The 27,773-nt window shown below is 35.6% G+C and overlaps 2 protein-coding genes across 2 annotated transcripts; one reads left to right on the top strand and one right to left on the bottom strand.

The window, feature by feature from the left end:
- Nucleotides 1–438: 438 nt before the first annotated feature.
- Nucleotides 439–21,348, bottom strand: LOC145690805 (uncharacterized). Its single transcript, XM_081766099.1, has 2 exons — nucleotides 20,594–21,348; nucleotides 439–6,863 (listed from the first exon to the last, which is right to left on the bottom strand). The coding sequence occupies exons 1-2, from the start codon at nucleotides 20,956–20,958 to the stop codon at nucleotides 5,198–5,200; spliced, it is 2,031 nt and encodes a 676-aa protein (XP_081622225.1). The 5' UTR covers nucleotides 20,959–21,348; the 3' UTR covers nucleotides 439–5,197.
- Nucleotides 21,349–27,074: 5,726 nt separating this feature from the next.
- LOC145689670 (uncharacterized) lies at nucleotides 27,075–27,491 on the top strand. The gene has a single exon (XM_081763862.1). The coding sequence runs from the start codon at nucleotides 27,075–27,077 to the stop codon at nucleotides 27,489–27,491; it is 417 nt and encodes a 138-aa protein (XP_081619988.1).
- Nucleotides 27,492–27,773: the final 282 nt, after the last annotated feature.

Consider the following 27,773-nt stretch of genomic DNA (forward strand, 5'->3'; position numbering starts at 1 on the left):
TAAAAACAGGTAACATTTGTTTTCCGTAAGACTTTCAGCCCCTTGCACTGTCATTTGCGCATTTGGGAGGCCTAGGAGGGAAAACAGTGCAGCCACCACATACAATATCGGAAACATCGTAATGACGTTTCTCAGTAATTTGACATATTTCAATATAATCACATAGTTTAGAAAGTAATAATATAAATTAGGAAATTTTAGCGATTGGAAAGCTTTTTTGTACTCAATGTATGTAAATACGGGACATTTTGGCGTCCCGGAAGAATTTTTCGGGACAGCGGGAATGGTAGTGAAAAACGGGATAATCCCGTTTTTACGGGACGGTTGGTCACCCTACTCCGCAGGAACTCGTTCAGCGTGTGCAACAAGAAAAAACATGTTTGGCGTCTCACAAATGACAAAGGAGAAAAAAGAAACGCAAAAACAGCACAGCAGTGCCGTATCGCAGTAAGAGATGACAACAGTTTCGGTCGTACGCCAATCGCCCTACAAGCGTTGGACAAGAGTTATAGTTACAATATACGCTGTACCACAGTAGCGCTACAGGCGGAATGTGCACGAATTACAAATGAATATGTTTCTTACAAGTATCAGTCACTGTTGCACTCTCTTCACATTCTACACGTGCTTTTTTCTCACACTATTTGACCTTGACAAACAGAAGTACCAGGCTTCCCGAGTTCACAACCATATACTGTTTGATTACAGAGTAGGTTTTCAGTTCTTCGATTGCCTATGCGCGCGAAGAACAAGGGTGATGATCGGGCTACCGATACGGCAGCCAGAAACACCCGGTTGCAATTTTAAATGTAAAATACAAATATAGAGCCTTGACAATGCCGTGAGGATGTATCTATCTATCTATCTATCTATCTATATATATATATGTATTAACCCTCCGTCCAAAATATATATGATTTCGCTGCTAGAGTGGCCTGTAGGTGTATTTTAAGTCATTACTATCCTTTTGACCGATCGTCAGTATTGAATTTATTTCAGAAAATTTTCTTGTAATATTGTTGCAAAATAATTTGAGATAGAAATCAGGAAACAGTCATATTTTCTCCCTATCATCATATGAAAGTTGACTACAAATTGTGAGGAAATGTTGGAGTTACAAAGTATTTTTGTGCCCTCGAAAAGGTTTATTTGTAGTTTTAGTACAAAATTCGCTACAAAATATAAAATTATGTACTTCAGCTACAGCTACAAAATACTGGTTTTGACTTGTAACCCTGCTAAATCTAAAGCTAGAGAATTTGTAGCCAGCTATTGTAGCTCCGCTACAAATAGCGCGCTAGTTCCTAACTGACTATGAGTTATATAAATAACAACTATTACGTAGTATGACTTGTATGATATACTGTATATAAGAAAAAGTTGATGGCAAAGTAACTCAATACACTTTAAAAATAACTGAACCAACATATTGAACTCTAGACAAGTTGTTCCACGTTTCTGTTAAATTATATTTATATACCATCATTTTGCTTTTAATGTGCCTATATTAGGCCTATTCAAAAAAACCTGTATATATTCAAAAGTTTGGACTACCTTTTAGAAAATTCATGTATCTTCACGCTTGCGCTGTGAAGCATGAGAGAACATCAGCGTGTCGTTGTTGCCCAAATTGATATTCATTAAACACTTTTACTGATATTTCCAACAGAACAGAAAAGCGAATGAACGGTAGAGAAAATGTGAGCTAATTGTTACTTGAATATCTTTTCTCCAATGACAATCCTACGGTGCTTTATTGATGCGAAAGATGGTATTGTAAAGGAAACCTGTAATGTTTTATTTTCAATAATATAAAAATCATTCATTTTAGTGTTTGTTTTTCAAATGTCTAATAAAAAACGTGGTCCTACTCACCTGAATTGATAAAAGCTACTGAACACTTCGTAAATCTATTAATTCTTAAGGATAGCTATTGAAGAAATTTATCGAGTAAGGAATTTCCACCTGACTTTTACGGTACTTTGTTTTGTAGCACTCCTCTTCACAGCCGAACCAAGGATGTCTTTAAGGAGAGATGAGATACAGGAAGACTCAATAAGCCGGACAATGTCATTTCCATAAAAAGCAAAAACCGATCTAACCTCTAGCGACGAATCTCGGTCCATTTAAATGCGGTGAATGAAACGTGCCCACACTAACTATGCAATTGATTTAAATTGGTCGTCTGCTGGCTACTTGTCCACTATAGAGCCGAGTTCAGAAACAGCGTTCATATATCACGTCTACCGAGATGTGGCGGACCTCAGCCGAGCCGAATCGAGAGGATGGTTCATCTGAGTCGAGTCAAATAGAGCGGATAGCTCATCGCAACCTAGCCGGCTCTGTGGCGCGCATTACCGTGCTTTTATTGGGTACGACTACTAGAAGGATATCACCCCAAAAATCCACTAGATATGTCAATTCTTGAGAAAACGTGCAGCTTGTAACGCTACAATGAGAATTTGAGATGCACTTTTCTAAAAAGTGAAATATATTTTTTAATTAACTTCGCTGCACTGCACCTTCAATAATACTGACCCAGAAAACATTGATGTTACGCATGGCAGTATTCCAAAATCAAAACTTTGGTGTACTATAAAAATTATAAGCATTTTGTATCAGAAGTTACAACATACTCTAGTGAAGTCTTGAAGATACAAATTTGGCAGAGCAGGAGGAAAATATTGACGAGGCAATTTCCAAAATCTTAATGCTGAACATAGTTGGCAGCAAGTTGAGTGATTTTTCTAGGTGTACATTTCCCTCTAGAAGTTGAAACATCGCCCAGCGCGGGATTTAAAATATATTAAATAGTGTCCACTGATGGCCTCAATTAACTTTCATTTCTTTTTAGACCAGCTTTTCTATACGAAAATGTAAAAGAGATCTCATTTTTGAGCACATCATTTATCTTTAAAAAGAGGATACAACCAGGTTTTTAAAATATATAATTCAATGTATGGCTTACATTTACTATTTTGAACCTGAAACAAAACCGATTTGAAAATAGAGGACACACCTCATCTCCTTTCGTAAAATACTAAGTGAGAACGTTCGGAGTAAGGTGATAGCGAAGGTGTTATGTAACTAAGTGCATTCTTGTGCGATGCAATTGACTCAAGCAAGTGATGATATTATTGACAGCTATTAAAACTTTTAAGTGAAAAAAAGTATGAGATCGTCCTGAATACCTATCTGAAATGGTTCTGATACACCAAGACAACAATAAAGTCCATACTGCGAAGAAATAAAAGATCTAATCAAATTTAGTATCCTAGAACGCTTTTGTTCTTTTTCTTACCTATAATAATAATAATAATAATAGATTTTGAGTTTAGCGCAATTTCCAGCAGTGAGGTTATATGAGAACCAATGCTACAACCGAACCTAGGCCCCGAACGATATAAGCTCCCACCGGGAATGGAACCCTGGTCTTCCGCTACAAGATACGTATAATAATAATAGATTCTGAGTTTAGTGTCCTTTTCATTACTAAGGCTATATAAGAAGTAAAGCTAGATTAATGTAGGCCCCAAACTACATGAACGCCGCCGGGAATCGAACCCGTGTTTCTCACACGAAAGGCGCTTATAATATACATATATATATATATATATATATATGATGTTGAGTTTACTGTCCCTTTGAGCAGCGAGGCTATATGAGTGATCCTACAGCTTAGCATAGGCCCCAAACAACATTAGCTCCCGTCGCGATCCGATCACGGGTCTCCCACCTCTAAGAAGCGTATAATAATAATAATAACAAAAGCTGCGTTCTGGTAGTGATGAAGGAGGTATTAATCTGATATTGATATTCTGGACACTAGAACTCCATATTTATTTACAGGTTTACGAAAATCTTATGGATCGATGCAAGAAGTGATTTGCTCTGAAATATAATATTTCAGATATACAGAAAAGATTTTACCGCTGTACATATTATTTTTGGATAGAATTGAAAGCTGTACATTACCTCATATATATATATATATATATATATATATATATATATATATATATACTATAAAATTGTGCGAGTAGAATACCAGAAAAATTAAAAAAAATAATAGTATCGAGTGGGATTCGAACCAGGTTCCAACTTTTTGCACCAACACAAAAAATAGTCTATTTGACATGCATGGCTATCGGAACAACTAGACAGCGCTCCTTCAGTTGCATTGATGAAGAACCAAATCTTTAACTCCCCTTGTTTTATTGATCTTTTTTCTTCGAGAAGTATGTGTTTTTTCTTTTTAAAAAAGAAAGAAAAATGTTTGCTACATTGATGCTAAGGTACCATTCCAACTAGAAGTATCGTTATTTGAAGTAACAAAGGAGAAACTGACAATTTCAAACAGCAAATCCTGTTCAGAAGTTTCTTTCGTTCCTTTCTTTCATCGATTTCAGAGTGCGTTGTTGCCAAATTTACAGTATTGAGGGAATTGGAATAAATTAAGCGTGCAATTATATTTTAGAGAAGTGTACATAAATTCCCGGAAAATTCCAATTGTTGGGTACCTTCCCGGGAATTTAGCCATCACTAATCTTAACGTGTTTTTAAGGCGTGAGCGTTGACTAAATGCTATTCCCATTCATGGTAAGTGTGAGACTTTTTCTCGTATGGATTGACATGTGTAAAGCGAAACATGAAAGGAGACTAAATCCCTTTCCACACTCATCGTATGCGTGAGGTTTTAGCTCAGTGAGGACTAATATGTCTGCAGCTAAATTTGACAGTATACTACATCCCTTTTCACACTGTTGGCATGTGTGAGAATTTTCTGCAGTGTAGAATAACAATTGTGTAGTGAAGTTTCAGAGTACACAAAACTGCTCATTACATTCTTAGAATTTGTGAGCAATTTCCCCTGTGCGGATTAGCGTGTGTGAGTTCAAGTTTGAACTTACACGAATCCTTTTTCCACACGCACAACACATGTCGAATTTCTCAACTTATTAAGATAATATGTGCGTTTTTCTGGCTGAACGTCTAGAAAATACCTTTCCAATCTGGACATGCGTGAGATTTCTCGCCTGTATGCATTCACATGTACGTAGCGAATTTTGAAAGTTTACTAATCCCTTTTCCATACTTTCTGCTGTTGCGGGTTTTTACCCGTATGTATCAGCGGGCTTTTTTCAATGTCATTAGCATGAGTACATCCTTTCCCACATTCTAGGCACGTATGATATTGTTACCTTGTATGGATTAACGTATGTGTAGCCAAAGCCGAAGGTCGACTAAATCCCTTCCCACAATCTTCGCAGATGTAAGGTTTATTTCCAGTATGGATTAACATGTGTGTAGCCAAACTAGAACGTTGATTAAATACCTGTCCACACTGTTGGCATGTGTGAGGCTTTTCTCCTGTGTGAATTAACATATGTGTAGCCAAAGTTAAACGTTGACTAAATCCCTTTCCACACTTTTCGCAAATGTGAGGTTTAACTCCGGTATGGATTAACATGTGTGTAGCCAAACTAGAACGTTGATTAAAGGCCTTTCCACACTGTTGGCATGTGTGAGGTTTTTCCCCTGTGTGGATTAATATATGTTTAGCCAAATTAGAACGTTTATTGAATGCCTTTCCACACTGTTGGCATGTGTGTGGTTTTTCTCCTGTGTGGATGAATATATGTGTAGCCAAAGTTGAACGTTGACTAAAACGCTTTCCACACTCTGCGCAAGTGTGAGGTTTAACTCCTGTATGGATTAACATGTGTGTAGACAAATGACAACGTTGATTAAATCCCTTTCCACACACTTGACATGTGTTACGTTTTTCTCCTGTGTGGTTAAACATGTGTGTAGCCAAACCAGAACGTTTATTAAATGCCTTTCCACAGTGTTGGCATATATGACATTTTTCGCCTGTGTGGATTAACATATGTGTAACCAAAGTTGAACGTTCACGAAATGACATACTACACTCTTCACATGTGTGAGATTTTTCTCCTGTATGGATTAACATGTGTCTAGCCAAATGAGATCGTCGACTAAATGCCATTCCGCACTGTTCGCATGTATGAGGTTTTTCCCCTGTGTGGATTAATATATGTTTAGCCAAAGTTGAACGTTCACGAAATGACAAACCACACTCTTCACATGTGTAAGGTTTTTCTCCTGTGTGGATTAACATGTGTCTAGTCAAATAAGATCGACGACTAAAGCTCTTTCCACACTCTTGGCATATCTGAAGTTTTTCTCCTGTATGGATTAACATGTGTCCAGCCAAATGAGAACGTTGATAAAATCCCTTTCCACACTCTTGGCATGTGTGAGGTTTTTTTCCTGTGTGGATTAACATGTGTTTAGCCAAACTTGTACGTTGACGAAATAACTCTCTACACTCTTCACATGTGTGAGCTTTTTCTCCTGTATGGATTGACATGTGTCTAGCCAAATTAGATCGACGACTAAATCCCTTTCCACACTCTTGGCATTTCTGAAGCTTTTCTCCTGTATGGATTAAGGTGTGTCTAGCCAAACTTGAACGTTGACGAAATGCCCGTCCACACTCTTCACATGTGAGAGGTTTTTCTTTTGTGTGGGTTAACATGTGTGTAACTAAATTTGAACGTACACTAAATAACATTCCACACTCTTCGCAGCTTTGGGATTCGTCACCTGTATGTACTAATTTTTCTCTTGACAATGTTGATCTTTGACTATAGCGTTTAACACTCTTTCGGCACGTGAGATTATTTTCACTTTTATGTGTTAGCATATGTCTTGAGAAAGGTGATCGATTAAATCCATTGCCAGACTGCTTTGGAGATTTCTCATCGGAATAAGAAAAGGTTTCTCTTAACGCAATAAAGTTATTCGCTACTCTGTGAAAAGGAAATTCGCTATAGCGCCTGTAACAAATTTCATAAATAAGAAAATGTAAATGAAGGTAATTAATAAGCAACAACAGAAAAAAAGATGAAATCATTCTTTGAATTGCACATTTCTGTTCCATTAATTTTGTAGGAATATGTAACCGACGACTCTCGAGGTGATTCCATATGCCTCTATTCTAAAAATAAGAGCACGTAGTTTGCTTTTAATACGCCAATTTGCACAATTATTTGTATATACGATTTCAGAGTTAACTCTAGTAACTACAAACATACCTATTTTGTGCTATGTTGAATAAGCATTTTATTATTTTAAGTAAAAATAGAGATCGGTTGTTGCTAAAAATATTTATAACTCATCAACTTTTGTGTCAAAATTTAACAATCGAGAGAACTTGTTTCAATTGCAGCTACAAAATGCTGTTAGTATAACGACCGAGAAACAAAGGAAAATATAACAACTTTTAAATTTTTCAAAAAAAAAATCGTCATTTCAATCAGTATAAAATCTCTAGCTGTGACAAAAAAAATGTAATAGGTACTACAATCTTTACGTCTATTAATATATAGCTACGTGGTTACATCTGGTAAAAATTAAGCCCAATTATGTAGTGAATACATTTGAGAAGCAGAGTTTTCAATTTCTTGTAATCTTTATCTATTTTTTTAAAAAAATACAAATCATTTCACTTAATTAAATTAAGTGGTAACACGATATGATCAATTTAAACATTAAATTGGTTACAGAAATGCGCCTTTAGCTATCTGTTACTTTTTCCGTTCTGTATGGATAATTGTTGAAACCTGAAATGGCTAATTAGAAGTGCTTACGATTTGAATTGAGGACGGAAGAGATGGACCTGTTCTTGAGAAGCTGAATCAATTGTACGAAACCGTATCTTGATATCTCTTACTGTCTTTACTCTACAGAAATCAGTATTGAAAATAAATGTTTAGAAAATTTCAACAACTTGCGATTTTGGTAAAGTGCTGTGGCTTGTGATATCCTTACTCCATACCCTCAATCGGTTGTACAATCTGTTAATGTCTTTTACGGTTTCCGTCCTATGATAAAAAATGTTAACGCCAGAAATGGTTAATCTCAATCGCTCTACTTAGCGGAAAATGTACAACCTTATCTTAGAATGTTGAGTTGATTGCAAAAGCGAATCTTCTTGACTCTTAGCACGATTGCCATATAGAAATAGATATTGAAATCTTAATTTTTACTAAATTTAAGCCATTTCCAGTTTTCGTAGAGCGTTGCCAAGAGTCATCTTATGTTTGACTCTCAATTGTTTCTTGAAAGAAGTCTTCTTCCTGTTTTCGTTCTCTGGTGATAAAAGTTCAAACCGAAGTGGCTAGTATTAACCAGGTATGATTTGAACGAGATTCTGATACAGAAGATGGAGCCTATGCTTGAGATGGTAATCCAATGCCAAAAGTCGCTTCATGATACCTTTAACAGTGTTCATTCTTCAGAAATAAATTTTGAAACCAGAAGTAGTAGTAATATGAAGCATAGTAACGGTATGTTGCTTTGAGCCGATCAATTTTTGGCAGCAAACCTCTTCTCCTTCTCTGTCTCCGTTATCGTTCTACAGTAATAAGCGTCGAAACTGGTATTGAAACTGGCAATAGTAGAAAATTTGAAAAACTGTCCATTTTGGCAGAGCGTTTTAGACAGTGATTATCTCTTGTGTATAGACAGAGGATCATTTTCAAATAATCACTTCTCGTTATCCGTTAACGTATCATTCTCTGGTTTTGTTAGTTAAGAGCCTGCCTTACTGAATATGATACAAAATTTACCATTTTTCTTTTGCTTGTTTATTAATCAGTGAAAGGAGATAATGAAATGCAAGTCACCTCAATCATAGATAATGCTATTCTACAACAGAAAATATGAACCTGAAGAATGTTCAGTGTTGCCATCCATAGAAATTACAGTGATACCAGAAAAACAATTTCCCTAAAATCTAAGTTAAGACAGCGCGTAGAGGAACAAACTCAACTGCATTTGGTTACATATCATATAGTTTTGGTTTCCTGTGAACTACTTTTTAAATAATACTTGCCTTTAGTTTGTAATAAACAAAATAGTTATAACATACAGTTATTAAAACTAAATAATAATGTTAATTAAAAAGTAGTTCACAAGAAACCAAAACAACATGATACGTAATCAAATGCAGTTGAGTTCATTCCTCTACTCTTTGTCTTAACTTAGATTTTAGGAAAATTGTTTTTCTGGCAACACTGAACATTCTTCAGGTTCATATTATCTGTTGTAGAATAGCATTATCTATGATTGTGGTTACTTGCATTTCATTATCTCCTTTCACTGATGAGTAATCGAGCAAAAGAAAAATGGTAAATTTCGTATTATTTTTAGTAAGGCAGGCTCTTAAGTCTGAAACTAATTCCGAGTCTGAAGAAATTTCCGTTTGATTATAGGGTTAATGGGCGAAATTGAATCTATTCGAGGAACGCTGAAATATTAATAACAAGCAGCATCATTAAAGCGTTTACTGTTTATTCAATATGGAAATCACTTTCGAAACTGGATGGATTAGTAAATTTGAACTATCTTCGGAGTTGGTGAAGTACATTGGATAGTTGTGAATGTTGTGTTAAGACGCTAAGAAGTATTGGAAATAAATATTCTCGCTATATTACAATATTCATTCTATAGCAATAAACGTTGAAGCTGGAAATGGTTGATTTAAATCAATTCAGGTTTGAATAGAGAGTTAGGTAAGAAGTTGGAACCTATTCCTTGAAGGCTGAGTAAATTGCAGCAAAACGTTTCTCAATATATTTTTTACCATATTGCTCTGATAACTGTTCACGGATGAGCAAATGCGGACGGATGGATGAGCAAATCCGTTCTAGAGGACTGCCGTCACTTACATAAAGCACAGTTTTAGTCCAAAATGCTGCGTTTATACTTACGTACGTTATGAACAATAGCACACCATTGAGATTTACATATATAGCTCGAAGAATTAGTCGTCATATTACGCCAGATTCGAAACTAGATTTGGTATGCCTGTTATAAAATGTAATGTAAAAGTGTGTGTGTACAAATAAAACGAATACAATTTTAACACAGATAATCTCTTTTATATCAGGATAAAAATCAATATGTTATTCTTAAGCAGGGGCTGACACATAATGAGTGGCCAAATACGTGATTTGACATGGCGATTATTTTCAGAAAACTGAGGCTTCAGCACCAACAAAAAAAAAAAAAAAAAAAAAAAGGTTTAGCTGCATAGCGCACACTGGCAGTAACTTCGAGGGTAGGAAAAATAAAGCATTGATGTAAAAAAAAAAAGTACTATGGCATCGTTCTGTATTTTCTGCGAACACATCCTTACCTAATCATTGCTAATACACGACCATTAAATTTGAAATAAATAAATAATTATTAATAAATATGAACGCATAGAAATCCATTTTGAAGAAAAGATACAAAAGTGTAATCATATATAACGAAATCTGATTTAACCTACTCTAATTTATGAACACATAATCTAAGATAGCATGCGAGAAATGCAGGAAAAGAAATAATAATATACATATAGAGATTTGTTTAGAAAGAAAAATGTTTCAACTGATGTGACTTGAGCCCGCGACCATTTATTCCAGACGTCAACACTTCAGCCATCTGACCACCGAGTCAATTTTGCAAGTATTGGTTTGTCCATTTTATTTGCTGTGCAAAAAGGCAAAATTAAATCAAGATGTCATAAATTAGTACGTAAAAAATATCCGTAGTATACACGGCATAACCGCGAAAAGACCACATTCCGGGCACAGAAATAATCCACGCAGTCGAGAAAATCTAGCATCCACCAACCATTTCTCAATAAAATTTAAGATATTACACAAGGAATGCATATATATATATATATATATATATATATATATATATTAAGAGAAGAATGTAAAAAATAACTTGTAACAACCGATATTTGAACGCGGGTTTTTTCATAGAATAACACGACACCGTATCGTCGTATTTATGTGAAAACTTGCAATTAGCATTTTCGAAGATTTATTTTCACTGCTCTTATATTACCTAATAAAGCTACGAGATGTCATTCACACACGGATGACTGGTAAGAACACCTCCTTCAAGAGCTACGGCTGGCCTTATAGATTTATGAAATCACTTTTTTAATCCTCCTTAAAGAACTAGTGCTCATATCGCAAATTTAGGAAACAAAACTTAAAATCCTCGATTTCTTCCTGTTCACCCCAGCCATAGGTTGGTGGGCACCATGGAAATTTTGAAACTTTTCAGTCTCTTGGGAGATCAGATTTGTACCTTTTTTAAGGTCTCTTCTACGTAACTGTCTCTATATTGAATCATTGGTCTTCCTCTTTATGCTATTCCTATTACCTTTCTCTATCCAATCGGACTGTCGAATAAGATAGCCAAGCACGCTGATTCTTCTTTTCCCTTTTACTTTCATGATCTATCGTCCTTCATTAGCCTTAGTCCTTATTCATTCCTTTTCCTTTGGGTTCAGCATTGTGGGCCAATACCACATTTTAAATGCTTCCAGTTCGGATATTTTAGCTTTTCTCAATACAAATCCTCGATTAGTTCTACATATATGTAGCTGCAACAGTAATTTGTGAAGATTGTGGATTAACTTTAACCTGATCTTGATCTACAGATCAAATGCTTTTCTCTGAAGTCAAATGTCAACCTATAGACGTCTGAAAACCATAAATAAAATTCAAACTTCTGATGGAACCGGGCCAATTTTATGGCAGTGTGGAGTATCATGGCTTATTTTAACACACACCTTCGATTGTACACCTACGGGAAGAGCGTGTGAGACTCATTCGAAATGTTCTGCGTTCGATTCAAAGTCTGGTATTAGAGTTTGTTTTTGAGGGAATTAAGCATTGTAAATTATATTCGCTATTGCTACTAAAAGAGATTTGTTCCATAAGGGTAGAGAAAACCCAAGACAGAAACTTGGGGCAGGAGGGAAACGCAGATTGTTTATGTTTATGACTTTAAATTTCGTTGTTCTATTCATGCTTTCTCTGTCTCTGCATGATGAATATTATTATATTCATTTTCTCTGCATTTATTTTCGTCTCTTAGAAATCAACGTGAATGCAATTTATCCTTCCTAACTAGTGGTTCTCAAAGCGATGCCGAAATATTCATTCTTTTTTGCTCCAATTGGAGAAATAAGCTGGCATATCATGTCTTGGGGCATGTAAGTATCGTCATGTTCGGTATCCAGCTATCAGACATACACTGAAACAATTCAACTGGAGGACGGAAGTACTATTTCTTAGAAGGCCAACCTCCACAAACTTTAGTGGTTGGTTGACTACAACAAGTGATACAAAATTTGGATAAAACGGAGTAATAAGCAAATATTTCAGAAATATTTGGAAAAATTACGATTAGTAATGTAGCTAAACGCAATCATCGAAAGAAAACGCATAACATGATAAAAGTTAAGCAAAAAGCACAAATTGGAATAATACACTCGGATAATTAAAATTACGAAAGGGAAAAGAGAATTAAACAGAGAAAACATGGAAATTGTTAAAAATCATGGTTCCTTTAATTATTATACTAAAAGATTAAACATCGAATATAATTAACCATGTTACTGCATGGTACATCAAATGCCGGAAGAAGCAGCGTTGGACCAACCTAGCGGCCTACGGTTTACGCTCCTTACAAGCAACAGCTTTTGAGTCAAATATAGTGGTCACTTGATCGTTTTTCTGAAGTTTAAATCGACAGAGATAAATAATCTATGTATGTGTCTAATCTATTTTTGTGAAGCGTCGGACGTAAAGATTTCATTTTTTTTCTATTTTTGTGATTGTAATATATTCAATATTTAAATTGGATTTCAGGCCCAAATTTCTACATGTTTAGATATTTGGTTTTCTAGCTATATTCTGCACATTTGAAGTTAGTATCAATGTTATCCCGAATGTGTACGCTTTAACCAGAAATATTCGATTAAACAGGTATTTTGAAACGGAAAATTTATAAAATGGCCTTCTGTCAATTTTGATGAATCAGTACGGTAACTCTTTCCAGAAATTTCCAAACCCGGTAGATTATTGTGGAATAGCTAATAATTCGCTGCGTTCACTGCGTTTTGTTTTGTAAGTAGAAGGTAAGAAGAATACTTTAGAAGTTGTACCGTTTAAGAGCTGTAAAGAGTAGTTACCAACCTTAGCTTGCTTTCAAGTTTTGTGTGTCTATAAGATTCCTAACAGGAATGGTTTCATGGTGAAATTCAAGGTCAAAACGTGAGTGTCTGAAGAAAGGTAAAATCATTAGGTCTTTTAGCGCTTAATTGCAGTTCTATTGATGCTAATACAGTTACCATTTCTGCAGACATTCCTCACTGTGTATAAACTGTTCACCTGATTTCGTTTGCTTGTTTTGAAATAGTTCCGCTGGTGTCAGTTCGTTCATTAGTGATTACACTAGGGAAGTAGTATACGAATCATATGATGCCGTGTCGTGATAATTATTATTGCAACCTCGCGTACAGTTTTTATATTTCGTAACTTGTTATATCACACTGAGTTAAAATATACACGAATTCTTTATCAAATTCTTCATTGCAATAACCACGAAATAAAAATCTCATTTAAATTATTTGACGATTTCCACAGTTCCTGAACACAATAATGGAAAAGCTATGTTGCATCCGTTAGTGCGCTCCAGTTCCGAAACTGCGTTGTTCATCACAGAGATATTCCCTTTGGGTCATTTCACACCAGGTGCTGACAATAAGGTAACAGTGGTTTAGCAAAAGGAATGTCGTTGTAAGCCACGTGGTGCGTAAGAGATTGGTATTTGGAGGTGGCGAAGACACCAGAAGGACGTATGCGTTTCGCTGTAATCACCCATATAAACTGCGCCCATCTTGCGATAGTGCAAAAATCTTCTTTCAATAGAATGTAACCGTGTGATTTGAATTGGCATCTCATGAGATCATAGGGAATAGAGAAGAGGAAATTTTCAGATTCTGTGTTTTCAATGGTGTCCTTCATAAATTCAATCAGAATAAGACTAACTGGTGTTCGAAACATGAAAATCTTTATCACGAGTTGGTGTGTTTCGATCCAAGGCTGATTTTGGATTTAAAAGACGAACTACCCACAAATGCAATGAACAAAATCTGTCAGCTCCAGTATAGATAAAGGGAGACTTACCGAAAAACTAAAATTATTTGTAGAAGTTTGTTCCAAGACATCGCACGGAGAGGCTGTGAGTGAATAGGATAGTGAATAATTAAGTAGTGAGTATGAAGAGGAAACATGGTGACATGATATTGAACCAGCGTTGTAGGAAATAAACATTAAGAAAGCTTGCAAGGCTTGCCTCACGTATGGGTTCAAAATTATATATGAATATCGCATGTATGCCTTATGTTATACATAGCTCTTTAAAGTGTACAAATGCCTCCATACGATCACTCATACACAAGTCAATTGTGAACGAGCGTTTTCCAAACTCAAGATTATTAAATCTAGATTAAGGTCGAATCTCTGTCAAGATAATTTTGAATCGTTTCTCTTAATGCAGTATGAAAGGGATATACTAAATAAAGTGAATAACTGTGTTATAATTAACAAACTCTGTCATGATACTCCACAAATGAAAAGATTTCTGAAAGGTAAGAATATCTTTGTTGTTTCTTGTCATGCAAACAGTTCAAAGTGATAAAAGTTAAAGGCTGAATATATTTATATATATTCTGGTATTGTATGAATAGTAATCAAGCAATCTGAAACAAAAGGTGAACTGTCATAACTGCATTTTCGAGCTGTCAACAACTACGAGCAAAACTCAGAATATCAGTTACCACAAAAATGGTATTTGCCATATTTTTACATCACATTTTCACGTGAATTTATCTACCACTGCTTCAAAAAGCACTAGTTTATCACAAATCATGAAAAACTACGTAGTTCATTCTCCTTACTGATAGTTCGAAAGTGCATTTAGTGCACTGTTATCAGACAGCTCAATTGAGGCCCCCATAATAAAAGGGATGTAAGTTATACATGACTTTTCCAAAAAGGTTTATTTATATTCTGAGAACTATTGTCCGCAGCACAATATGCAAACTAGAACTACATCGCAGTCCACTCGAGGGTCTAACAATGAATGAGTTGCGTCGTGACTCTCCTTTCAGTTTAAATCTTTCACTATGGAGAATCCAATTCTTGGGCTTAAATAAATTTACTCCAAAAGTCAGTTACTGCTTTCGACATCTAACGTCCTCAGTTTATGTTTGATGCACCTGGTTTATTGAGTGTAACGGAATAATATTATGTGGTTTGAAACTTTAATTTTGAGCGCTTAAACGGTATGCAACGATATTTTGTAAAAGGAATTTATATACTACAGTTGATCAGCCAGTTAAACGTAAAATGCGAATGTGTAATAATACTAGAGATAGTGCGCACTCCTAATGATTTCAGGTCTGCGCCCACAACAGGTTCTCATTCTCATCCTTGTAAAAATGAGAACACAATTGGTATTAGAAAAAAATATATTCAAGGGGCATGGGATAACATTAGAGATGCAGGGACTTCGGAAAAACCGGCTTTTTTTAAAAAAAAAAATCGCTCTTTTCTGCTTTGCTTTTTTGCTTGGAAAATGTTGGGCTTTTTTGAAAAGTTTGCTTTAAACTGATAAAGCAGATTTTGTTTCGCCTTTCTACAACAAAAAACTTATTTAATTAGTGGTTGATGCAAATAATAATACGAAACCTCGAAAATAAACCATGAATTTCAAACAGATTTTTTAAAATTTTTAACAGATTTACATTATGAATTCTAAAGGATTAACCAATATATGTAATATTATTTTAACCTATTATATACGATGAATAGTTCAAAAAATGATACACAAATACTAGCAAAATTGTATATGGTATTTTTTCTTCAAAATATCAAACACCCTCCTTTTGAAGCAAAATAAAGAAAAACATGAGAGAAATCTGCACATCAAGAGCTTTGTTTCGGTTGGTCTGCACATTCTTGATATTTTTCAGTAAAATTTTAACTTTCATATACATTATATGAACATTTCGAACCAATTTTTCACTGATTGATCACATATGTAATAATCTGTTACCACCTCTCAGGTGCTTTGGATCTGCAAAATCGGTAAAGCTCCAAATTCTGTAATGCACTGACTGTTCCTTAAGCTAGCTCAGAGTCGGGAAACTATCGAATTTTCTGTTTATGGATCATATACGTAATAGACGGTTATTCCAAGCGTATGGATTCCTAGGCTGTAGAACATATAACCACCATCACGGTTTACAACGTTAGGAAACTTTCTTTTCTACACACACACACACACAAAAAAAAAAAAAACTATGGAATACATTTAACAAGAGTAATCAATCACTGTTCCAATTCAGAAGACGACAAAATTGATTGTAATAATAATAGAGGCATTTCCCTTAACATTCTATTAAGATTGACCCCATACGCAGATGAAAATATTGGAGAAAATCAGTGTGGATTTAGTCGAAATCGCCAAGATATTTACCATACGACAAGAACTCAAAAAGAAATGGGAATATATTACCCAGTACATAAACTGTTTATTGATTTTAGAAAGGCTTAGAACTCGGTTAGGAGGGAAACATTGTACAACATTCTTACAGAATTTGGAATACCAAAAAACCTAGATTTATTAAGTGTTTAAATGAATCCCAGAATAAAGTTCGAGTAGAAAAATACGAGCTTGCACGTCGAGATTGGCCTAAAATAAGGATATGGATTATCGCCGTTATGATTCAGCTTTGTTTCTGAGTACGCTATAAGAAAAATCAAAGATAGGAACCAGGACCTAGAGTTGAATGGTATTCACCAGGTTACGGTGGATTGCTGATTATGTAAATCTGATAGGAGAATAATCAAAAGAAATGCAGAGGCCTTATTAAACGCTTGCAGGTACATGAATAAATACAGAGAAATCTAAATACAAGGATCGTAATACGGCAAATTAAGAATGCGTTAAAATATCAATTAATACTTTCGTCATAGTGGATACTTTCAAATATCTTGGATCAGTATTACCAGACCAAAATCATACCAACAAAGAAATTAAATGTCGACCGAAATAAGGAAATTCTTGTTATTATCCAGTTCAAAATATTTTGTCGTCACGCATTCTGTCAAGGAATTTAAAGCTTAAAATATATAAAATGATAATCATGTCTGTTATGCTTTATGGTTGTGAAATATGGTCGCTTACGTTGAGGGAAGAATACAGACTCAGATTATTTGAGAACAAAATTCTGAGACGAGTACTTGGACTCAAGAGGAACGGGAATGCGGAATAACGGAAACTTCATAAGGAGGAACTACATAATTTATACGGTTTACCAAACATCGTTAGAGTCATCAAATCTAGCAGGCTCAAGTGGGCAGGACATGAAGCCAGAATGGAAGAAAGTAGGAACGCTTTCAAATTTTTACTGGAAATTATAAAAGGAAATGTCCCTTAGGAAAGCCTAGACCCAGCTGGGAGGACAATATTAAGATGGATCTAGCAAAAATAGGAATACAGATAGCAATACAGAAAGATCGAACACATATCTTTTAGGGCAGTAGGGGATTTGTACAAACCGTAAAGGTAAGTGGAAGTGATGTGAAAAAGGAAAGTGAATTGTTTTGTAACGAAGATAGAAAACAACGTTCAATGCGGGGCTCTATTTCGCCTTCTCGCTCTAACTCGCAAACGCTCGTTCTGCAATGCTATCTGAATTTAATGCTGGTAACGTAATTTAACGTAAAATAACCGCATCGGAATAGAATATTGCGAAAAAGTGAGTGCTAAAGCTGGCCCCCCAATGCTAAACAATAGCCAAAAGTAGCAAAGTACTAATTTACAAATGATGGAAAGGAACCTTGTGATAATGTAGAAATAGAGATGAAGTACTATTAACACGTTCGCTGTTGAGGACGCCCATCGGCGTTCAGTACTGAATTTGCCATATGCGCCGGACGCCTCTCGGCGCTTGTCCCTGCAGCTGATTCAGTTTCCCGCCAATACCTGCACTAGTGCTGGCGGAAAAGTGAATCAGCTGAAGGGAAAAGCGCCGGCAAGCGTCCGGCGCATATACCGAATTCAGTACTGAACGCCGATGGGCGTCCTCAGCAGCGAACGTGTTAATAAACTCTGAACCACCGTTAGTAATATACGTCGGCCTGTCTCCTCTCTCTGACTTGAAATACTGAAGAGGTACTCGGACATCTCTTACAAGTTAATTAACGCATGAAATTTCGAGAAGTGGGCAGGAACAAAGGTTGTGTGTGGCAATGTTACATGCAATACTGTAAAGATAAGAAAGTGTCTTGCAAATATTGTGAACAAACATATTTGCATAAATGTTGACAAAATTGTTTATAACATTTCAAAATTTAATATGTTAATAGTTTAAGAAAGCCACTTACATGTAAATTTAAACTTTTTAGTGGTTTAAAGGTATGTGCACTTACTATACCATTGTTAAAACATATTTACTTTCATATGACATATTGTACATAAATATCCATCCAAATAAATGTTCATAACATCTTTCAGAATATAGATTTTAATGATTCCTCTTGGGACAACAGTAATAACATACTGTGATAAAGAAAGAATTTTTCTATGAAATCAGAATATAGTAATAGTATGGCACATTCCTTCCGATTGTACATAAGTTCCCGAAAAATTCCCATTTTTGGGAATCTTCCCGGAAATATTCACGAAAAATAGCTTCCCGGGAATTTACCCATCACTAGTTCGTGAAATCATTATGGAGACACATTTGTGGGTTATCACGATTCACTCCCGTATATGGTTCGTAGTATAATCAGAAGTAAATTCCCCATTCATTAATCAAAGAGATTAATCTACGAAAGTAACTTCTTTTTTATAAATTTATGAATGTCTCTTTTGTGATTTTTAATAATTTCTTATTATTGTTATCCAATAGCAAACTAAGAAAATTCTAAATATTGTATCGTTTTAATAATGTTTACTATTGATAAAGTAAATCGAAATGTCGACCTTTCTCTTGGGGGAGGAATATGAACCTCTGGAGAGGAATTTCCTGAAATCATAAGTATCTTTAGTATGTATTTATGTTTAAATGTGTCAGAGCCAAAGTGGGCTCAATTCACTTTTATCGCTGATATGCAAATTAAGTCGTTGTGTTTCGTTAACTTGGACTAAAAAAAGTCGTAGTGAACTAACTTGGACTAAATCAGTTCCTTTGTACTCTGCAGTACTTTGAAATTGTCCATACTTAACTCTCTATAATGTTTCACGACTGCTATTGTTTTATCTTTTTGTCCTTCTAAAATGACACTTGACAATTTTATTAACAAGGATGTAAAGATCAGAACAAAGTATTTTTATCAGGCGTCCTTTGTGAGAAGTCGGCAGGCGTACCAGATTTTGACTAATTAGTCCCAGTTCCGAGTTCAAGTGGAAGACAATTTCTCTCGGATATAACCCGAGAAGCGGTTCAGATTCCGATTTAAGCTGATGTGACCCATTCCAGCATAACCCGGTTGTTGCATAGTAACACCAAAGCGAAACAAACTGATTTCTGCCCATATGTGATTTAAATACCTAGAGCAAATTATTTAAACCAAAAACCTTAGTTTAAATAAATCAACAAACGAAAAAGAATTTAAACCAAAAAAAAACTAGGTGTTTTTGTTGATTGTCAATAAAGCAATACAAGCAATGAAAGCATTTCAGGAAGTAACCTATAAAATATTTAGGAACGTACAAATACATATTAAACACGTAATATATGTAAGCCTACGCTATACACAGTGTTTTGTGCTATCCTCCTGTTTACCTATAGGCCTATATTTACTTTCGGTGACCCGCTTTACCCTTTCCGACGAATCTCTTTGCTTCCAGTTACACCAACATTCTGTACCCTTCTCTAAGTTACATAGCAACATTTTTCTTTTACCGGCCATCTAGCATATTTCGTTTGTACAATAATCCTTGTATCGTGTACGTGCTCTAAGCACCTAAAGTGAACCTGTATGAAGAAATGAAAGTCCATACCCTAGAAATGATTGCTGAAAATACAAAACGACTACTTCCTGTAAAAGAAATTAGTATGAAATGAATGTATGTATGGAACTGTACAATTACTGAACACCCATTGTTGGTTAGAATTCCTTTTTATCTTATCTTTTGTTAATGTCTTTCGAAGCCCTCCGGAAAAGTGAGGCTAGACCCTCTCGAGCTACATCCTGAGTAAAACCACAAACGTCCATAGTTTCTCTTCCAGTATAACAGATTTCGCGTGTAAATTTTCAAAATTTTGAGAAAAATTTCATTCTCCAGATTTTTTCTTTGCAAAAGCCTCTATATAAATAAAACACTATTGTGGAGCACCGATAGTGTAAATATATACAAAAAACGTACAGAAATGTGTAATCAATAATAAAATAATAATTATTTCATCAAGATATGAACTACTTAAGATTTGTATGGATGTTATTGATATTATTATTATTTGGTATACGCCACAGCTAGTCTATATGGTCCATTCCGTTTCCAAATTGAAGATTATTAATTTACATCTCCCATAGCCTACCTAAATATTAATCTTAAAGTATTGCTTAATCTATAAACTTTCCGAACCATATTATCAATCTGAGCCAATACTTTATGAAAAATTGAACATTACCTTTCTTGCCGAACTGAATTTGAACTTTTTGCTGTTAATTGTTGGGAGTCCTTAGAGTTCGATGCGCAAGTCTCTTGAACCACTATTTTTTTTAGCGTTTCTATATTACTTTCAAATGCAGGATGATCTTGTACTGCAGATTCTGATTTCAACATACCAACGTTTAACTTCGCATCCAAAGAAAACACGGCTGCATCCTTCTCCATTGTTTGCTCTCCTTCCGTTGTAGGTAATACTAATTTTTTGTTGTCAGTCATCAGTTCGTATGTCCACCCTTTCGCCTCGAGTGGATTTTCCTGAGATAAGTCACAATCAATTTCTTCTTTGCACATCAATTCCAACTTAACAGACGCCAAACCAGCCATTATGACTTTAAATTTAGAAGGAAATTGACCCTGTTCTTATACTTCCCTTATATTTTATGCTGCCAGTATTAATGAAATGATTTAGAAGACCGTTTACAAAAGCAATTTTAAAATGCCAATCAAACAAACGATCAGGTTTTAATAACGTAATGTATATAATTGATTTTTGAAAACAATAGGTCTTCTTCTTCCTCTCCAGTTTAATGCTTCAGGTAACAAACACAATTAAGTAGTTATCAAAAGTATTAATCGTACAATAAATTAATAAAAGCGTATTACATAACAAAGGGTATTTACGAATAGAGTAGATAAGTGTAGAATAAGAGTTTTTACCAACTCCGACGTTGTGACACGAATCAAAATACGTTTCAACACTTGGTTGGTTGTTTCTACGAGCAGGAAAGATGTGTCAGGGTTGGAAACATAGCGTTTAGAACTATTTCTTTTTCTAATTTAATATATTTTGCTTGCCATTTCATGAACATTAGTTGGAATAGATGTTGCCAATGATTGTAGCTAGATAGATAGATGAATAATATTTACAGATGTTATCCGGCTATAAATAACGTATTGTTTATATACTAATATCCTGTTTTTAACAAATTTCGTTTCAGTTTTGTATACAAATCCGTAACAGAGATGAATTGAGATTGTAGTTCCGGGGGGAATATTCCCTCGGAGAAAATTCGTTTCCACCGGAGAAACAAAATTTCAATCGCAATATGTAGAAATTACTTTACCTAATTATTTGACTTCCTATCTGCACGTGCTGACGAAATTCAATCTCTCAATAAGACGCAGACTAATCTTATGTAAATATTAAACATGTTGGATAAGCTTGCATATGTGCATTATTTTTATTCATATTAGTTTCATTTGTTTGTATATAGTTTAGTAGTTTGGTGAATTCTTTGTGATTTTTTGCTGAGTTTTAGTGAGTTGTGTTTTGCATTGGCTGCCAACAGTGCTTTCAGTGTTCTATTGAAGTAGTGTCTGTGCATTCAACAATGTGCTGTGAAGTGCAACTAGGCAAGCATATTCATTCATGGTTTTAGAATGAAAATACATAGCATATTCATGTTCATTAATATACATAATTTACATGTTCTTAAAAGTGTTTTTAGAGTGCTACTCAGTCTATGTGTGATCGAAGACCAAGTATGATGGTTTTGCAAGCAACCATGTGGTTTAGCAGCAAGCAAGCAACAATTACTGCAAAAAGAAGATAAGTAATTCATTGTGCTAACATTTAAGTATTATATCATTATATTAACATATGAAATAAGCATGTCATATTTATCACATTAACGCATGTAATTTTGAATAAGAATTGAAGCAAGTAAGATCTAGAATATTCGTCAAGTCTTATTTCTCGTTCCTCCATGATATCTGGGTGAATCAGTAATATGGGTTTAATCATACAGTTCATTAGCTCTGGATGTGATATGCGTGATTTGTAAATAAAGTACATAACCATATCACTCCTATATACATCGTCATATTTTTTTGGTCCTCCGTCCACTGGATATCAGAACGAGAAACGTGACTTTGAATTGTTTGTTCTCGTGTGTGTTTTTGTAGGTGCTGCTGTCATAGGCAGGACAGAAATGTTCGTATCAGTACAGTGGCGTGTGTGCATTCAACCCAGCTGAATTTAAGGTTACACTTTTGTACGTCACTCAGAAGTAAAAAGAAAAATATATTGTCAGCTTTTTGAGTACCGGTAGTTAAAAAAAGAAAGTCTGAAACAATGGCAGAAGTGCAGTTGGTTCAATTAATAAAGAAACGTGCTTCGGTCAAAGGTCAGGCAACAAGAATACAGACATTTCTTCAAAAATTACAGAATGAAAATAAACCTAGCATACAAGAAGCGAGAACGAGGCTAGTTGCACTTGAAGGGGTTTTTATTAAGTTTGATGAGATGCAATCAGAAATAGAGCTCTTGGATTAGACGGGTGAACAAGAAACGCACAGAATTACATTCGAGGAACTGTATTATGATTCAAAGGTTAAGTTCCAAGAATTTATTGATAGTTTTGAACAAAAAGCGGTTTGAGGGACAACCAACAAAAAAGCTGCAATTTCTTACTAGTTCAGTACAGTTGCCTAAAATTTCTTCGCCCAGATTTTGCAGTAAATACGAGGAGTGGTCGCCCTTTAAAGGCATTTTCATTTCCCTTATTCACAATAACGAATCATTAAGTAGAGTTCGTAAATTTCAATATTTGCGCACATCGCTCAAGGGAGAAGCGTTTACATTAATAGCAAATCTGCCAACGGTAGAAGTAAATTACCAAATTGCATGGAAGCTTCTTGTTGAACGCTAAGAAAACAAACGATTGACAGCTTCGACATATGTACGAGGGTTACTCAATATCAAGCCAGTAACGAAAGAAAACGCTAAAGACATTAGACAATTTGTAAATACAGCACGTAGTAATTTTCAAGCTCTTGAAGCACTGAATTTGGACATACCTTTGCATGACGTACTACTAACACAACATTTAGTAGAAAACTTGATTCGACAAACAAAAGGGAATGGGAAGCTGAGCAAAGAAGTGACTCCTTTCCATCGTTATCGGAATTATTTTCATTTTTAGAAGGTCGTTGTCAAATGTTAGAAAACAATCGTCCTACTCAATCTGAAAGTACTTATGACAACAAAAGTGTAGATTCCAAAGCAAAAAGAAAGAACAACAGTCAAGTGAATTCGTTTGTTACTGTGCTTCCAAATTCATGTAATATTTTCCGTAGCAAAGAAACGCATGCTGTTTTTCGCTGCCCAAAATTTCTGAGTGCCAACATTAATCAAAGAAAGGAGCTCGTGCAGCAAAATAAATTATGCTTTAATTGCTTACGTAATAAACATCAAGTAAAGGCATGCAAATCAAATACTTGTAAGAAATATAATTTTAAGCATAATACACTGTTACATGAAGATACTTCTCAGGAAGCTACTAACAAAGACAGTTCAAACAAAACAAATAACAATAATACTAACGTACCTAAAGTTAAGGAACAGAATCAGGTTCAAGTTCCACCACAGGACTTTTATTGCTCATTTAAGATTAATTGTGGTCAGCAAGTCTTATTACCAACAGCGATAGTTAACGTAACAGACACTAAAGGTCGTTTTCAGCAATGCATAGTGTTATTAGATGCAGCGTCTCAATCGAATTTTGTAAGCGAAGCTTTAGTTCATAGATTAGGTCTAAAAAAAAGGAAAAATCGTGTTTCCATTAGAGGTATCAATTCTGTAACCTCCGAAGCACAATACAGTGTTGAAGTTCATATTTATTGAAGAACATGTGATTTTAATGCAGTGGTCGAATGTTTAGTATTGCCAAACATTACTTGTTACATACCTTCTAAAGATATTAATTACAGTAATTGGAACTTTCCAAAGGATATTTGCTTAGCCGATCCAAATTTTAATCACTCGTCGTCAGTGGACATGCTTATTGGTGCGGGGTTATTCTACAGTCTCCTTGAGCCAGTCCAGAAGACTAGAAAGGGACATTATTCAGTTTTGCAGGAAACGAAGCTAGGATACGTTGTCGTCGGAAATATGCCTTCAATACCCGAAGAAACCAACCAGTCGGTAATTTTTAATGTTTTGCTCAGATGGAGACAGACTTGGATACACAATTGAGAAAATTCTGGGAACTCGAAGATCTTCAGACTAAGATTTACATGCAGGAAGAAGAAAGTTGTGAGAAGCATTTTTTACAAAATACAACCAGAAATGGGGACGGAAGATTTAATGTCAAATTACCAAACAAAGAAGAGAACGCAGCTTTAGGAGAGTCTTACATCATGGCACTACAAAGATTTAAACAGCTTGAAAGAAGATTGCTACAAAATCCTGAGTTTCGTAAACAATATGCCGCCTTCATGGATGAGTATTTAAGTTCGGGTCACATGCGAAAAATTACAGAAGAAGACGTGAACAGCAGTAGCAGTTGTTATCTTCCATATCATCCTGTATTCAAGATGGACAGTACAACAACTAAATTAAGAGTGGTTTTTGATGCAAGTGCAAAAACGTATAATAGCAAATCATTGAATGACATTCTTCAAGTTGAGCCAGTTGTCCAAGATGACTCGTATTCCATTATTTTAAGGTTTCGGTTGTATCCAGTTGCATTTACAGCAGACTTAGAGAAAATGTATCGCCAAATATTAATTCATTATGAGGACAAGTGTTTACAACGCATTCTTTGCAGAAACTCAGTAGAAGAACCGATCCAGACGTACGAACTACAAACAGTGACGTACGGGACTTCGTCAACATCCTTCTTGGCAACAAGATGTCTGAAGTAAATAGCGGAGGAAAATTCCAAGGAATTTCCAGAAGCAGCAGAGGTAACAAAACACAATTTCTACGTTGATGATGTGTTAAAATCAGTACCAAACGTGTCAAAGACCTTAGAACTACAGAAGGATCGTATTAATATTTTAAGCAGAGCAGGTTTCAAGCTTTGTAAATGGAGTTCTAACAAAGTAGCCAATCATACTTGGTCAGCAAGACGGTGTTAAGACTTTAGGAATAGCATGGATTCCATTAACAGATAAACTTATAATTTCGAACAAAATTTGTAAACACGGAACTGCAGTAGAAGGTAATGTTGCAATGACAAAAAGATAAGTCGTCAGCATAGTGTCATCTATCTTCGATCCATTAGGTCTAATCGCTTCAATTGTCATCAAATACAAGAATTTCTTACAGAAGTTGTGGAAGACAGGAATGGATTGGAATGACCCATTAAACACAGTGCTACAAGTTGAGTGGAATCAATTAATGTCTTGGTTACCTGCAATGGCGAAGATACAAATTACAAGAAACGTAATGTCTTCGGAGAACGTTAAGGAAATTCAATTAAATGGTTTCTGCGATGCAAGTGAAGAAAATTTCGGAGCAGTGGTGTATATCAGGGCTAAAGACGATCAAGGAAACATTCAAGTCAATTTACTTTGTTCAAAGTCGAAGGTTGCACCACAGAAGAAGCAAACCTTGCCTAGATTGGAATTATGTGGAGCACTATTACTTTCGAAGCTAATAGACAAAACACTATCCATATTAATATAGGGGTCAGTGGTATACACCTATGGACAGACTCGACGATAGTTTTGTCATGGATCAAATCACCTCCCAATCGTTGGAAGACATTTGTATCCAACAGGGTGGCTCAAATTCAGAGAATCAATCAATCAATCAATCAATGGCACCACGTGCCTAGTAAAGAAAATGCGGCAGACATAGTTAGTCGAGGAGCGGATCTCAACACTCTTATTCAGTCTCGAGAATGGTGGCATGGTCCAGAGTTTCTTCACACAGCGGAATGGCCATGTCAAGAACAAAATGAGCCAGCTAATATTCCAGAAGAGAAGAAAGTCATGATAAGTTTGGTGACAGTTAATGAAGCAAGCTTTATGAAAAGGTATTCATCGTTAAACAAAATGATGAGAGTAGTAGCATATTTGCGATTCAAACATAATTGTGTTTCCAAGAAATCAGAAAGAAAAACCGACAGTCTTGATGCCTTGGAACTTCGTTTAGTGTTACATAGATGTATCAAGATAGTACAACATACTACCTATCATCAAGAAATATTGAACTTGCAGCATGAAATGGAAGTTTCATCAAAGACGCCAATCAAGGATCTTTTTCTATTTCTGAGCACGGAAGGAATGCTAAGAGTAGGAGGAAGATTGGAACATTCAAACTTGTAGTACGACAACAAGCATCAATTCATCCTACCTGTAGGACATCATTTCACCCACCTGATAGTCAAAAAAGAACATAAAAGGTTGCTTCATGCAGGACCACAGGTTCTTATTGCATCTTTGCGTACCAAATATTGGATTTCAAGAGCTAAGTTGGTCAAGGCAATAGTACACAATTGTTTGGTTTGTTTCAAGTGGAGGTCAACAAGTTCATCTCAGTTAATGGGACACTTACCCAAAGAGAGAGTAAATGAAGCAAGGCCATTTGTACACGTGGGAGTGGACTATGCAGGATTCTTTTATGTCAAGTCCACGATTCGCAGCAAATTTCAATGACAGTCTATGTAGCGTTGTTCATCTGTTTAGCCACTAGTGCAGTTCACATAGAAATGGTTTCAGACTTAACTTCTCAAGCCTTCATCGCAGCATTGAAGAGGTTTGTTGCTAGGCGACGAAAATGCTTATCTATCTGTAGCGACAATGGTTCAAACTTTGTTGGCGCCAGTCGAGAATTGCAACAATTTTTTGAAGCCAAGACCAACAGAAAGGACATCCTGGAATACTCAGCTCAAGAAGGTTTAGAATGTAAATTCATTCCTGCGAGATCTCCTCAAATGGGGCCATGGGAAAGTTCAATAAAATCCATGAAGTACCACCTACGGCGTGTAGCAGGAACAGCAAATCTGACATACGAAGAGTTGAACACGTTACTTATTCAAATTGAAGCTATTCTAAATTCAAGACCATTGACAGCCATTTCCAACGATCCTACAGATCCAATGTATCTAAGCCCAAGACATTTTTGATGGGAGCTACACTTCTCAGCCTTCCGGAACCAGATATACTGGACGTACCTTTCAACAGACTAGGAAGGTGGCAACGGATTCAACTAATGAAGCAGAAAGGCGGATTTTCATGTGTCCTTTACCTCCGTGAGTTGCGAGCGATTGTGCTAAACAGCCAATGAAATCACGCATCGGAGATGGCACGCTACACTCGCGTCAGAGTAGAAATTTGTTCAATTCTGACGGAAGCAGCGCGCGTACACTATTGTATTTACTGACTAACATGGCGGAAGTCGCAAACTT

This window comes from Thermobia domestica, chromosome 7 (assembly GCF_964235325.1).
Source record: "Thermobia domestica chromosome 7, izTheDome1.hap1.1, whole genome shotgun sequence".
Classification (NCBI taxonomy): domain Eukaryota; kingdom Metazoa; phylum Arthropoda; class Insecta; order Zygentoma; family Lepismatidae; genus Thermobia; species Thermobia domestica.